Genomic DNA, 15,873 nt, shown 5'->3' on the forward strand with positions numbered 1-15,873 from the left:
TGGTGGGTTTGGATACAAAACATTCTTTCATTATGATTCATTTCATCAGTCGTGAATAGTAATTAAGGTATTTGCTTGTTTTTCCCTAAATTAGGTCTACTCTTTTGATGAAATGTCAATTTGTGCATGGTATTAGCCTGGAAACTAGACAAACTAAAAGTTGAGTCATTTCCAGTGGTATTATGACAACATTCACGTGGATAGTGTATCACATCATAGCTTTCCGTCTTATCTGCATATTTCCTTCTAGATAAACAAAACATCAATCGTGGTCAGTCCGTCAAGAGCAACACTGACCTTAACATGAGTGCGTTTAGCATAATTATCTTCGGTATTGTGTCATATATGCTGTTTATTAACAACAATTGCAGTGCTACAATTATCAGTTCAGTACAAATAAAAAACGGTAGCTTAGTAAGATCTCATTGGCATGGAATTAGTAGTCTTACTCGTGAACGATTCAATATTTCTGGTATTATTTCGTCAGAGAGTGAAACAAATTTTCTTCGGTTGAGCAAAGTAGATTGTCTAGGTTTGGGTAGTGCAATTGCAAGCACTCTGCATTGGTTTTTTGTTGGTAGTTGCAAGGATTGTGACAATTTGAATGTAAAGTTTTACTTGTCATCGAGAAGGCAACGCCATCGAGTCGAGGTTTTAGTTGGAAGGCAATTTGGCTTGGAATGGACAGACTTTCAAATAAACCGAAGAACTGTTCTCATTGTTCATGGGTTTTTGTCTCATGGCAATGAAATGTGGATTAAAACTATGGAAGATGCATTCCTTTTGTGGGTGAGTAATGATCATTCAAATGTATGAGACTTCCCTTGTTAACTGCACGCGCAATTTTATTATGTTCAATGTAAATCACAGCACTTTTCCACAAACCATCTAATTGTAAATCAAACCGTGTTATATTCTACTACCACATGGTTTATCGATTAAACTTCACTTTCCAAATCCAATTGCTTTTAGGATGACGTTAATGTAATTGTTGTTGACTGGAGTGCTGGAGGAAACTCCTGGAATTACTACAAGGCTGTTGTAAATACCAGGATTGTTGGAGACAAAATCACCAGGTTTGTCACTGAGTACTTACCATGTCATTTGAGTTAAGATTATAAAATAAATAGGTACGCAGTGCAACTGATGTTCTTAATTTGTTTAGATTTTTAGGACAGATAGTTAACACTACACTGGCTAGTGGAAATATACACCCAAGTCAATGGGGCCCGCTGCACTTGGTGGGCCATAGCCTGGGGGCTCACATTTGTGGTTTTGTATGTCATAACTTTAATCCTGTGCAAAAAAACTGGTTAATACAACGAGTAACTGGTTTAGATCCTGCACAGCCATGTTTTACTACAAAAGATCCTGCTATGAAATTGGATAGAACGGACGCGCCCTTTGTTGATATTATTCATACAAACGGTCGTCTGTTATCACACTTAGGGCTCGGATTACCGACACCGATAGGTCTGGTTTATAGACTCTCGAATGCTTTTGTAATTATAACCATTGTGTAGTTAATTTGTAACAATATACCACTGAAAGATTGCTTCTCAAATTATATGATACAAAATTTGATGTTTACAACTTGTAAGGGTAATTCAATGCTATGCATGTTATTTTCAGGTCATGTTGATTTTTATCCAAATGGTGGCATGAAGCAGCCGGGTTGTGATTCGATGATGGGCTCTTCCTTTTTTAACTTCTTACCTATTTCGAACTCGAGTAAGTAGAGCAGACCAAAGGCGATTTCTTTCTAACAAATAAATTGATACCTTAATGAATCTTCAAGAAATCCAAGAAACAATATGCAGCCATGGACGCTCCTACGCATATCTAACAGAATCATTATTCTCTGCGGTAACGAATAATTGCACTTTTTGGGCACATCCCTGGGACATGACATACAGAGGCGCTCTGAAAGTTTTGAGCCAAACTTGTGGTCCAAACAATTGTACTGAAATGGGCATCAGAGCTGAGGATTATTCACAACGAGGCATCTTTTATGTTGCTACTGCCGAACATCCACCGTTTTGTGGTAAGCTTTGAATCTCAGATGAGAGATAATTACTTTCATTGGTGGAATATCGCAAACAACAGTAGCAATTTTTCACTAATCGATTATCCATTAATTGATTTATTCTTTGCATATTTATATTCAGTGGGTGATACTGCTATTAATCAGAATCAACTGACTTACCTCGCAGAAGATCTGGCTGGGCAATTGGAAGATTGATGAAAATATTTTGGGAGGAGAAAGAATTTGAAAAGTTTCAACCATGTGAGAAATACAAGTAGATTTATGCTTTCCTTGATATGCATTTCAAAAATTGACGACCGTTTAAAGAACCATGTATTACAATCATATATTAAAGTTCGTATAATTAAATTTCATTCCTGCAATCATCGCGAAACATGTATCATTTTTGGTTCACCTTGTAGTCACAATGAACCTTAAAGTTTCAACCCTGCATTCCACTCTTCATCAATGGCATGCTAGATATTCCTTCTCCTATAACGTTTTCGCATCTACAGTAAAAAAGTTGTGTGCAAATAGAATGAGTTATTGACCAAGCTAAATCAAATATAAGGTAAAGTCGAACAAAATATAAAATATAATGTGGTCATTTATCAAACCTATAAAAAATTATAACGGTGTTCCTTACCATCTCGACAGACGAGATTGATGCAACGAACAGATAAGTAAAATAGAAAAAGCAGTTACTACATTCTTGCTTGATTTCTGGAATGCTTGCGTTTCTTTGCGTAAGTAACAAAATTATCACCAATTATTATCATTACCAATAAAATGAAATAAGTGTTAACGTAGTTCCCTCGACTGTTCCATAGATGATAAATGATATTAAATATTGAGAACGTCCTTTTTTAATATTTATCATGGTGAACATTTATAAAGTAAGTGATAGTTTTATCTATTATATCTTCTACGAAATTTACATCTTGCGATGACTCATGTGTTCAAATTGGAAGTGTTTAAAAGAAGCAGAAGTCTAATATTTCATATCATATTGATCGGTAGGAAAAACTTGGCTAGGTGATTTAATATTCCTGCTATGATTATTAGGTGATACCGCTGATGATAAGAATGAGTTCAACTCAAAAACGATCTGAAATGGGAATCAAACCACTAATGGTGAATTAACGACCAAGGAAAGAAATCCAAGATTATATCGAGCACGTATCGAACATATCGGTAAATAAATGCTTTTATTGATTTACTTTATAAAAACATGCCTGTTCATCTTAGATAACCACGTATTATCACACTACATTAAGAATATTTACAATTAAATTTCGCATTATTCTTTCTCTTTCTTTTATCGTTTAATTATTATATACAGTATATTTTTTGGTTCAGTTTGTCTTTTACGTTACATGTATTTAAACCGCGTATACATATACATACTAAACGAATTACAATTATTATTATAATTATATTATTGTTATACAAATTATTGTCAACCTTTGATGGAATATCAAGTGAGGTTCTGTAGTTACTAATTAGTGACTGCAACTGTGCATTGTAATTAATTTGTTAAATTACAATATTTTTTTTTACATTCACATGGCAATGCTAAGTGAATTATCGAATATGTATTGTATATATTTGCGTAGGATAAATATATACGCCAGTGACATATTATGTGACATATTAATACCGTAATCGTTCGTAAATTCGTTTCTTTTTATCACTAAAAATCGCTGTTTTAATTATCGTCCATTAAACCCAACGTCTGTTATGCCGTTTTTAATTGAAATCAGCGTTAATTTCCAACCAGATGAATTTGCACTCTGCCTAAGCTACTCAGTGACGTTAATCACCGGGAAAAATATCACGGTGATGTCAAATCCCGTACAATTACCACCGCGCAGAACAGATTTATGATGACGCACAAGGTAGCACGTTTCTGCAATGATCGGAGTGTAAAATGAGCAAAAAAAAAGAAATAATCAAATCCGAGCATCATTGAATTTCATAAAATAATATTGTGCATATGTAAATATTCGATATACGACAGAGCAAAGATATGTCATTGATATCATCGGACTGTTTGATAAAATACGTATAAATTAAAATTAGCTACTCGAATATCTGTATAGTGACTGGAATAAAATTGTCCTGTGATATTTTTATGATGATTGAGACTGGATTATTCAGATTTATTCATAGTTGCAGAACGAATGCTAACTTCGCGTCACGAAAGCTTTCTATTATTTCCCTATACGTATATTGTACATATACATATAGACCAATAAATATAATGTCGCTTACGCCAAGTTTCGAAAATGTTATTTTTAACTAGGTGACTGTAAGGTGTAGCTACAATAATCATCGAGAATTTCTCCATCTCGTATACTACTTCTACGCGTATAAATGTCGTTCAATGGATCACTTGAACGTACGTCGCTGGGAATATTCCGGTTCTACCCCTGCATTCTCCGACCCACCAGCCGTCAGCTTGTTTTTCATGAATGGTTATCAAGTCCCCAGGGATCAAGCTCAATTCGTCATTCAAGTTAGCTGCGTATTGGTACATCGCTCTGCATTGTTCCGTTCTGTTATTTTTCACCGTTATATTGGTCGATTCGATATCTTGGTTGTTATTGTCCTCGGAATGATTGCTGAACTCGTCAAAATCACTGAAATCCTCTTCGTCGGGTGGGTTTTCCGAATTACCATCACCGGCTGTCCGGTCAGCCCAATCTCGGTTGTCCGTTTCCCGATCCTTCGACAAATGGTTATCCAATTCGTCCTGATTATTTTCTTGCAGCTGTTCCAACGACTCGTTTCTCACCCAGTTCGGAACCTGAAAAGAATTTTAGAAATTAGCTGCTTCGCTCAATCCGTACGATACAGCGTATTGCTAGATATGATTTTTCATTTTTATACGTGTATACTGACCTTAAGAACACTCTGTTGTAGACCCTGTCTGTCTCTTGATACTAAGATGTGTTGTGCCAGGGGATGTTTTCCCCGCTTTCCGCCTTCGATTTCCGAGAGCGCTCCCCCAACTTTATACCTCGCAGCTTCCAAGTACGTAAGCATGGACCGCATCTGTAAATATACGTATGTTATTTGAGATTTCTTCGCGGGTTGTATCAACCTGAAATAACGATAAACCGGTCAGGAGATTTTTGGAAATTTACTTTTCCAATCAATTATTTACTATCCAGGGAGGAAACTTTAATGTTGTCTACCTCGTAGATTTTCGAGGTAAAAAAGTTGTGGAGAGAGACGTGTCCATAAATCTTTAAGATACCCTGGTAGATACGCATGTTTAAACACACATTTCAAGTTATTACGATATTGAGAAGTGACGTGCAAGGCCGTTACTTCTTTCCCCGATATAATTTCATGAATACATACAACGTGTAGCCTGCACTTTGTACAAACGCGTATATTTAATACATATTATAAGTAAAAGGCAAGGCCGGTCCGAAAAATATCGACTTTCAATCCGTTACAGATATTCCTATCGATCCGAAGGTTGTTGCGTAAAAACGTCAATTGCATATTAAAATTCGAGTGCGAAATACCGAGCTGAATTCTTGAGAAACTGGCTCTCGCAAACGGTCCGCAAAACGATCATAATTACACGCACGTGTCACGGTAAATAACGAATAGATAATAACGACATACGTGATGGAGTTTCTCCGTGACATTCTGCGTACTTTCGTCGGCAGCGAATGCTGGTGTTGTAATGAAGGCTCTGTGGAGCGTTTCCAAACCCTCCCTTCCGCGTTTTTCCCGATCTAAATCTTGCCTGATCAGATGCAGCACCCTGACCAAAGCCTGCTTTCTCCGTTCCCGGTTCATCGCCAACGTAACGTGTTCGGCGTAAAAATCGGGCAACAACTGTTCAGCGTTCGTAGATTCGTTGTTGTCTATTCTCCGGGTAAGATTCCTCAGGATTTCAACGTCCTGAAGTACGTTGCAGCTGTGAATCGGCGCGTCAAGACGCTCGGCGCTCTGCAAATTCAAATATCGAATATTGAAGCTGTTCAAGTTTTTCCGGCGTTTACAAAATGCGGGTATACACCTATGTAAGGTAAGTGTACCGGTTATTGACACGTTTAGACCAAATTATTGACCCTTTTATTTATCATAATTATAAATTTACGGCACAAATTGTGAATTTCTCGATATCTAAAACCAATTGCTAGACTGTTATACACTACGAATTTATTTTTTAGTAACTTTAGAACCAAGGATCAAACAGATGCAACCAAATAAGGTCAATAATTGGGACAGGGTCAATAACTGGTACACTTACCTTATCGTCGAAAGAAAATATCTACCCACCTGCTGGAGCCGAGGTGACAATGCGTGCAGATGAGCCAAGTAGACGTTCGCCAGATCTTTCAGTGCGCTCAGCCTCTCCTCCTCGAGAAGCTCCATTTGCTTGGCACCTTTTCGTATCGTGCTTTCGTACTCCAGTCTCGCTCTTTCGGCTCTGACGCTTATGGTGTAAAATTCGGTGTCAGCTCTCCTCGAAGCATCCTCGGACTTTCTCCTCCTGGTCTCGAGCTTGTTCGCTTCTTTCTCCGTCATCTGATGATTCGACGATTTATTGTTGTTCTGCTGCCCTTGACTCATAGACTGTATTCGCGCGAGGTCCTGAAGACGCTCGTTCTCTCTCGCGCAGGCAAAACTTTGCTTTTTACTTTTCGCCGCCACGTTCCTCCACTCCTGTAAAGACTTCGCCGACTTGTCCACAGAATTTTCGATCACCTTTCTAGATCGCCCTTGAGCTTCCGCAACTCCCACCTGAAAATTGAACTATTGCATGTACCTATATGTATGTGTATATACCTATAAAGACATAATAATGATCGCGGAGACAAATCGCTGCAGCCAATTGAAAGATCTCCGAATAATTCCGCAGCCCGGTTATTGCCTTCCCTATTCAAGATCAATTATTTTTTACTCAATTCTATTTCTCTGCAACATTGCGTTTCTACAATTTACCACACTTTCACCGTCGTTATAAATTATGACACTTAATGATTTTTGTGTCCGAATAAATTACGCAGGACAACGAATAGAATCGTTTTTTACCCTCAATGGTTTCGCCAGTTGTTCTCCAAGCGCTATTCCCCATACCCTGTGGGCTTCGGCAGCTGCATCCATTTCTTCCCCGATGCATCTCCAAGCCTCGTTTACACCCCCTGCACTGTTGCCACCTAAATTGATTTTGGATAGCATGTTAGCATCATTGCACTTTGAAATAATTCTAAATTTCTGCTAATTCTCACGTACATACCTTGGTCCCTGGAGCAAGCCTTCGTCAATTTTCCTCCCAGTTTGCTGAGTCCCTTTGCATACGTTGCTTCCAATTCGGCCCTTTGCGAATAAAAGGTAATTTGTTAAATCTTAGATTCGCAAGCTGGATTATCGAAAAAATTTAGCTTTACCTTTCGTGCAGAATAGCAGCGAGTTCCTTGCAGAAATCACCGCCCTGTTTAACGTATCTGCGAACATCTTCAAACCCGCCTTGACCACCCTGAAAGATAGAAAATTAAAATTCGTAGACATTTTTTTTCACTCGCGAAGTGCAAAACCAAGTATCCGTATCACGTGTACGTTCTCTTGCAATTATATATGTACTTAACGAGTGAAAGTATTCTCTGGGTGTAATAACATTTTCTTGTCGCGTGTAAAATGATTTTTTTTTTTTTAATCGTAATTTAGTGCATTATGAAATAAAGTGGAAAATAAATATCAACACGTTCTCTTTACATTTAAGAAAGTATACATATAATACCAAGCGTTTAATACTATAGTTTTATTTTCGAAACAGTAAGAATTATTGGATCGCCAATAAATCTTAGTTTAATAATAAAAAATAAGCTTGCCTTCGTGATAGATTTCAAACAAGATGGATTTTTAACAGTAAATGAAAAAGAAAGCCCAATAAACTGTGAAGAAAATTTCAGCTTATTGTTGCAAGTAAGAATAGACACGATATTACACTGCTCTATTTACGAAAGGATACTTTGGGAAAGAAAAAAAGGAATAAAACGATTCCTCGCCTCGAGACGCTTGAATAACCTGAAGAACCTGACGGTAACCGTATTTCGTGCCGGGTCAAACGTTCTCCACTGTCTTTATTGTACGACCGTTACTTTAGATTTTCTAGAGCCTAGAGAAATTGCGAGCGACTGCATAAACCCGAGTTATCGCGAAATTCATCGAACGTTGAAGAATATAAAAAGAAAAATCATCACAGTTCCGTTAATCTCTTGTCTACATCGTTTTACCGATTCGGTTTCGCAATCAAACCCAACTCGACTCTACCACAGCTGCGCCTGCAATTAAAGACATTTGCCGATCTCCTCCGCGATTCTCGATTAACCAGAATTGGAGCTAAACGGTTGTAAGAGGTGTCGCAAAAATCGTGAAAGTGTATTTAATTTCTTTTACCAATCGATGTAAAGAAGTAGCCGATGAACTAACTTCGATTTTGCGGTAGATGATTATAACAGCTTCAACGTCTCGTAAGACTTGTTATATATACCCGCGAAGCCATCGCGTTTTTACCTCCCCTCTTCGGAAAAAGAAAAGCCCACGTTTTTGCTTCTCAAATTAATCGACCCGTTGCATTTACCGATTTACTTCCGTTTGACATTTCGCCTCGAATCAATTTCACTTTTCACTATGTACATATTTACAATGTGTGTACATTGCACGTATAACAATGATACATTGGCCATGCTTCACGCGTCGCTCTGGATATCAAATAGAGCCAATCGCGGGGATCGATTTAAAAATAAAATTACTCTTTTACAGGTACGATACCGCGTACGAAAGCAGAAGAGTTCCTTGGCCAGATTTAACTACCAGGTCTTCTATTTGTTCATGCGTATGAGCTCACGTGGTATCGGGGATATATTTACACCCGTATATACCATCTCATGCTCGATGGGCGCGATCGAGTCGTCGACTTGGCATAAGGTCATGCTTGGCTAGCATTTTGGAGGAGTATAACAGTGACTGCTATCCTACGGCAGGCTGATCACGGTTCAGATAACTCGCGAACAGCTATAACCAACAAATCTAGTTTTACTACCGTAGAGTGAAACTGTATTATAAGTTATTCCACGTGTATAAGCCCTGTATATATTCGCATTGCCGATCGGAATGCGAAAAATATCGAAGTTCAGAATTCTCAATGCGATAGATTCTGTTACGCGTTACATTACACGTACGTTTATCCAGCTCTGCAGTAATCGTAAAAAAAAAATAAATAAATAAACTTGCTTTTCGAGGGAACAGAAAACGTGCCGTTTTGTACAGCGATTTCTCTCTCTGGCGGATCTCCCCCCGGAGGCGTGTGTACCGTACTATTATATTATATTGTACACCTGTAAGTCACTTGAAAGAAAACTGTTCTTCGAACAAGAACCGCGTTAATGCGAAAAAGACTCTCGCCTGCATGACTACCTTGTATCCTCTACATCTGCACAGTGCACTCGACTCGGCAGCGGTTATAATCTTAAAATTACTGTTTACGATTGTATTATGGTTGCTGGTTTTGTTTGGAACAAAATTAACGGTGCACTTTCAAAGAAAATTTTATATTCCTATACACTCTATGCGGCCGTTAAAATAACGACCCGCAGTCTGTATCCTATGACGAACTCGCCGGGGACTAATGGAATTGTAAATCTTACCACAAGCCTTTCTCAGATATCCGTACTATCATTATGTACCTACGGAAGTAGGATTCTTACCTTCCAGCTAATTCGAACTTACCCATTCTATGTGCTTATTTATCATACGTACATACGAGTGTTCAAGTCTCGCGACGAATCTATAGCATTTTGCTATTTCATGTCAGAGTCGACGTAGAAAAATCGGGCGCTCGACTTCGCGGAATGAACGAACAGCCATAAACGTACTAGGTGCATAGATGGACGCGTGATTCCTGAAATGCTTTCTTTTCATTTAATTTTGCATTGCACGTACGTACAACGTCGAAGAGAATTTCTCTAACGCCAAACCGTGTCTTGTCCGCAGACTGCGTAGACAATCATCACGCGATCGAGGAGGTTCAAGGAGAAATACATATACTTGTACATGTATACCAACAGCTCTAGGTATGCCTTTATAAATGTATGGATGATGCGTACGCGTATGTATGTGTGATATATGTATGCGTGGTATAAATTGTATACGTGCGCCTGCCTGCGTACGAACACAGATATATTTTCTCTACACCACTTTCCCACACTTTCCATGACAAACGGTTGCACTCCGCGGCACTACACCGCGCGATTTTTAAAAAAACTCAATTGGATACTTAAAACTTCTGTGATATGCGCAGCGCGTGATTTGCGAATGAATAATTTCGGAATAAATGTGCGAGAGAAAACAAACAAACAAAATCTCAAACTTATCCCGAACGAGACTGCGGATCTTCTTCTTTGGTGTCACCATGCACAGACTGAGAGTGTCGTTCGACACTTCGCTCTGGTGTAATTATATGTTCCTTTGAAGAATACAGCCCACAATATACGCCTCTGCTTGAATTAACATTCGCGGAAGGATGTTTCTTGTTTCTTATTGTTTTTTTTTTTTTCATTCACGTTATTTTGTTTTTTTTATTGTTCTCCAAACTTGTGCACCGAAACGATATTCCACTTACATTATCTGACCGAAGCGTTCTTTCTTGCCGATATGCAATTGCCTTGCCAGCTCGATACTGACCAAGTAAGATCGGACCAGCGAACGATCATCGTCACTATTTGCACTACCATATACGAACATGAGTAATGTGTAACGTTTGTTCTAACGGTTGACTGACCTTTCATAATAATTAAATTCTACAAACCGAACCTCCACCCGCGCCCACATTTATATGTATATGTACATATAGGTATAACATACCTATGTATATATCTATGCATGTTACGTATTACCAAAAAACCGTGACGCGCAGATAAGTAGATGTAAATATGCAACCTGTCGTCCTCGGACTCTCTACCTGTCTTCGCCAATATACCTACATTTAAACCGTAACGCTTGTATTTATCCGTGACTGTTAACTAACTAAATGAAGATCGCTATCCGCATTCATTTGCGACATGTAATGATCATTAATAGGTTCCCTGTGGATAACTATTTTTTTTTTTTTTTTGGAATCAATACTGGAACGAGTTTCCTTTCTAATCAAATCTTATGTGCCAGTGATTAGCGAAGGAAATGACAGGAGAAGCAAACGATACGTTCGATACGTTGATCATAGACACGTGACATTTCTATATATATAGAGAAAACTAGTTTTAATTTTGATTTTAAAAAAAATAGCGAGTCACTGAAAACCTATTGATGAACAGTAATGTTCATTAATGCCTACCTCTAATTCTGGCTACCTTGTTTTCGGCCCGAAACAAAATGCGAGTTCGATTCTATACGAATTATGTGACAATGACTGGCGATGCAGCCAACGTTAGAGATTGGATGTCATTTCACATAATTCGCATATAATCGGAACTCGCATTTTGTTTACGACCGAAAACAAGGTAGTCGGAAGCTTAAGGCATTGACGAACATTACCGAACATTCCTGAAAGACTGCAATATTTAAGTTTATTCTGCCCAACGCGATAGAACGTCGCTTGACATTTGAAGGACAAATTGAGTTAGTTAATCGGTTAATGACAATCTCCTGATTACACCCATTACCTCCTCTATTTCGTGAGCTTGCAACAGATGGGTGGACGCCATTAGCCCCCTGATTGACCCGAGCATTCTCCGCCTGATTAGGCCCGGAGCCTTTCCTCCCGATCCGGTACCAGCAGCGACATTCTGATCCTTTGAGACGTCCGACTCATTGCAGGCAGCCGCGGTGTTATTCTCCTCATTCTCACCGTCCGAACAAAGCTTGTCCATACTGAACGAAACCGGTACGAATTTCAGCCTCGTCCCGATCAAAATATTCTCCGTACTTTTAGTCTTTTTACCGAGGTGAAACGGGCTCGGAATCGTCAGCTTGACGCCGCCACTACGCCCGGTTCCCTCTCCCGACGGCGATGATTCTCCACCGATCTTTTTATCCGGCTCAATTGGCGATCCGCGCGAGTCTTCCTCCGGACTTCGGTCCAATCGAGACGGACTCGACCCCTCAACGTCGGTCTCCGATGCCTGGCCCTCCTCGGATACCGAGGACAGCCCGAATTCCTCGACCCTGGGCATCGAGCCGGCCTCGAACTTTCTCTGCCTGGTCAGGTCGTAAGACCCGGTCTGACCCTGAAGCCGCTCGAGCTCCGGACCGTCCTGGCCCATCGCACCAACGGCCTGCAGCTTGGCGTGTCTCGTCACGACGTCGCCCAGTTTCGTCTTCTCCTCCTTCAACCAGCTCCGCATCTTCCCCCAGGCCTTGCCGATCCGTCGTTTTTGCTTCTTCATCCGTCTTTCCCGGATGCCACGCTGCGCGTCCGGAGGACCGTCGACGCTCTCGAGGTCCGAGGAGGATCCGCAATTCGAGAGGACGCTGTCCCGCGTCCCGGACGCCTGCGTGTCGACCTCGGACTCCTCGAGGATCCGATTCGACGTCGAGGATGAGTCGGTGTTAGGCTTGTGATCCTCGTCCTTCGAGGCAACGGTGGCTGCTTTGACGGACTTTGGAACGTCGTACCATTCGTCCTGCACCACCGATTCCTGTACATCCGCGGATTCGTCCTCGAGTATCCTTTTCGGGGATTTTTCCTTCCCATTTGTACTCTGGACTTTTAAAGCCTCCCGTGGAGTTTCGGCGCTCGCAGTGCTCTTCGGGAAGTCGTAAAGCTCGTCCTGCGTCACCGGATCGTCGTTGGTTTCCGGGGTCTCCGGGTTGACGACCTCCTCGGTGCTCCGGGTCACGATCACATCCGGAGTCCTCGAGGCCGTCTCGTCCGCGCCCAAAAAGCTGAAGCTTATCCTCGGCATTCCGTCATCGTCGACCTTCAAGGAGGTCGTCGCTGTAAGCTCGACGCTCGAACTGTGTCTCCGGCGTTCTCCACCTGTCGATTTTTCCGCCCCGGAAACCTCTTGAAACTCGATTCCGTCCGCCTTCAACGGCTCCGCACAGACCTTGCTCAGACTGTTCAAAGCCGCCTCGACGTTGTTCTGATAAACTACCTCCTCCACGATCCGCACCTCCGCGTCCTTCGGCAGCACGTCGAGGCGATTCGTTATCACCTGTGGCTCCATTTTCGACTCGACAAAATCCCGGCTGTGAACAATCGTGGGAGACGGTAAGTCGTACCAGGTTGTACGCGGGTCTACGGTCTCCGTCATCGACGATCTTGACGATTTCGAGGATCTAATCGACGTCCAAACTTGTCGAACTTCGTTCATAGTTTGTGTAAACTGGCCTCCTTTCCTCCCCTTCCCCCCTCCCCTATTACCTCTCGCAAACTCGCAATAACGACTTTCATCGTAGGCTCGTCATCGGAACAACGACGACGACCGTATCTCGGGGTACACAAAAATTTTCGCAATTTCTTTGTTTCTCCAAGGTAAACAAGCGTTATCTCCTCCTCCTCCTCGTCACCTCGTTCATCGCACCGATGACTATCCTCGCAGGGATGCAAGTACCAGGTCTGTGTTGTTTTTATATCGTCGATGCTCTTGTCTCGCGAAAATTTCTCTCTTTTGCAAATTCGACTCGTCCGTGATACCCGTCGATATCACCCACCTGCAGCGGTAAGATGTACGATCGCTGAATACCTCAACTCGAACTTAACCCGTGTAGCATAGCGGGCTGCAGATAAACACATACCTGTCTATAAACTACCGCTTATAACATCCAGACGCACACGGCGGAGAATCGAAACTCAACAAGCATACATACACGACACTTTTTGCGAATGTAGTGAGTTCGTAACGTATCAAACTCATAACATCGGTTCCCCGTCGGCCGGCTTGTATTACGTAAACAATACGCTCGTTCTCTTCTCTCTCTGCTTAACGTTTGCTCCTTCACCTCTCCTCCAGGCTACTCGACATTCGTATCTCAAAATTCTTTTCCGGACAAGCATCACAATTGTCGCCAACATGTGGAGAATTTAGCGTAACCGTCTTCTCGTGAATCGAATCGGCGCTGTAGATCCCTGACGATTTCGCGCATCGTCGCCGCAGTCCGAAACCTCGGTGTAATCGTCTCGTGGAAAATGAATTGTCGATGTTTTTCACGAGGCAGTGACGTCAGGTGGTCGGTATCGAGATTCCGTGGAGCGGTTGAGACGACTGTAGCAAGATTCAAGATAGCGAGATCAGGCGCGAGTAGCGACCTTGATCCCGGTCGTAACTACGAGCCAATTACTTTTCTTCGATCGTTTCGCAAGTCGGATACAACGTATTAACAACGCGCACATTTATAACGTGATAAAGTTGTTGGTTGCACCTGTTTCAGGCGGCCGTTTCTAGGGAGAAATATCGCGGTTGAAAAACTACCGCGGAAACCAGGATCGCCGCTGGAACACGACTGGTGTTTCACGTTTTACGTAGGTTGTTAGGTACGAGCTCGCATCAGAGTACCGAGAGACGAGGCGTGGGACCTCGAATTACACAACTGAACAAACGCTCGGGCGTTATCTGTGCTAAAATAACCCGTCGCGTATACCGAAATTGGTGTCATTCCAATTAAAATACACTCGAGACTGTCGGAGCGGCGTAAGTTTCACGTTCGACGATTATTCACGGCTGCAACTCGGCCTGTACCGGGACCCTTCGCATTTCCCGCGATGATCATCGGTTACGATCATTTAACAACTGCGGAGAGAATTTCCTGCCGCGGCCTCTGCACACGCCAAGTTTAAAAGTCCCGCCCTCTTCCAGTTCTTTGTCGGCTTTTAAACGCGACTCCCGAAATCCCGAGGGTGACTGAAGCTACTCCCGAAGCAAAGAGTCACCGAGATCTGCAGGGTGTAGGGACGTAGACGCGGAGAGTCAACTCCGGGACGAAAACTAATGCGAGCGCAACTCTAGGCGGGGGGGCCTGCTCTTATACTCTTCTGTGATTATATTTAGCTGCAACCGCACTACCAGAGACTCACTATTATACTCGGGCACACTGCGCGTGGCATATGTAGCTGCTAGTCGTTCCTGATAAACGGTCCGACGATGTATTGTCCGATATCTACGCAGCCGCGTCGAGAACCGATCCTCGAAACCGCGATGCAACGACGCTGCAACCCGATGCATGCCACTCGATGTAGGTCGAAACACGCTGCCGCCCAAGTTCGAAAATTAACGTTAACGAACGTTAAATTGTCACGAGCGATAGGCGAGCTGTTCGCTCAAGACACTGCGGTAATTGCTATTAATTTTTATACGTTATTTATTTTTTTTTTTTTTTAACGATTGCACGATCCAGGTTTGACCCCAGTTCGAATGTTCTTACGACCCACTGGTTGTATAGGTATATCTACTAATTCGTGTCTAGTGGGTGAGAGGAGAACGGTAATTAGGATTCGTGGTTTTGCAACATCTCGGAAGAGTTTTCGTTAGTTTTTGATTTTTTTTTTTCACTTTCAGAACGCAACGCAATTAATCAGAGAAAATATTATACCCATCAGCGTTGAATTTTGTTTCGTGAAAATCGGCTTTTGCCCCCATTTTTTACTATTATATAATATATATTCATTAGCTATGTCAAGAGACGTTTTCTTTGCTACGATATTCTTCGAGGTACTTTCTTCCCTCCTTTTTCACATATTATCCCGAAGTTCAGAATTGAATATAACATAATTTATAATAAAAGATTATATCTTTGAAATGTTTTGCTCGGAGTTCCTAGACGAAGACAACAAATAAGGATGAAAAGAATGTCTGCCGGCGGGCTAACGGATCCCATGAGAA

The 15,873-nt window shown here is 41.6% G+C and overlaps 2 protein-coding genes across 3 annotated transcripts; one reads left to right on the forward strand and one right to left on the reverse strand.

Moving 5' to 3' along the window:
- The first annotated feature begins 102 nt into the window (after positions 1 to 102).
- Positions 103 to 3,845, forward strand: LOC124218227 (pancreatic triacylglycerol lipase). Its single transcript, XM_046624748.2, has 6 exons — positions 103 to 789; positions 973 to 1,076; positions 1,166 to 1,473; positions 1,633 to 1,731; positions 1,799 to 2,044; positions 2,169 to 3,845. Exons 1-6 carry the CDS (start codon positions 304 to 306, stop codon positions 2,240 to 2,242), a joined length of 1,317 nt encoding a protein of 438 aa, XP_046480704.1. The 5' UTR covers positions 103 to 303; the 3' UTR covers positions 2,243 to 3,845.
- Positions 3,216 to 15,084, reverse strand: Nost (Nostrin). Of its 2 annotated transcripts, none has more exons than XM_046624738.2 (8): positions 11,716 to 15,084; positions 7,444 to 7,532; positions 7,293 to 7,372; positions 7,088 to 7,212; positions 6,332 to 6,808; positions 5,669 to 5,998; positions 4,931 to 5,083; positions 3,216 to 4,835 (listed from the first exon to the last, which is right to left on the reverse strand). In XM_046624738.2, exons 1-8 carry the CDS (start codon positions 13,366 to 13,368, stop codon positions 4,410 to 4,412), a joined length of 3,333 nt encoding a protein of 1,110 aa, XP_046480694.1. In that variant the 5' UTR covers positions 13,369 to 15,084; the 3' UTR covers positions 3,216 to 4,409. The 2 variants fall into 2 exon arrangements, with proteins under 2 accessions (XP_046480694.1, XP_046480695.1); XM_046624739.2 differs by having other exon boundaries at positions 6,332 to 6,796; positions 11,716 to 15,078.
- Between the last annotated feature and the right edge of the window lie 789 nt (positions 15,085 to 15,873).

Source organism: Neodiprion pinetum, chromosome 4 (genome assembly GCF_021155775.2).
Source record: "Neodiprion pinetum isolate iyNeoPine1 chromosome 4, iyNeoPine1.2, whole genome shotgun sequence".
In the NCBI taxonomy this organism is placed as follows: Eukaryota; Metazoa; Arthropoda; class Insecta; order Hymenoptera; family Diprionidae; genus Neodiprion; species Neodiprion pinetum.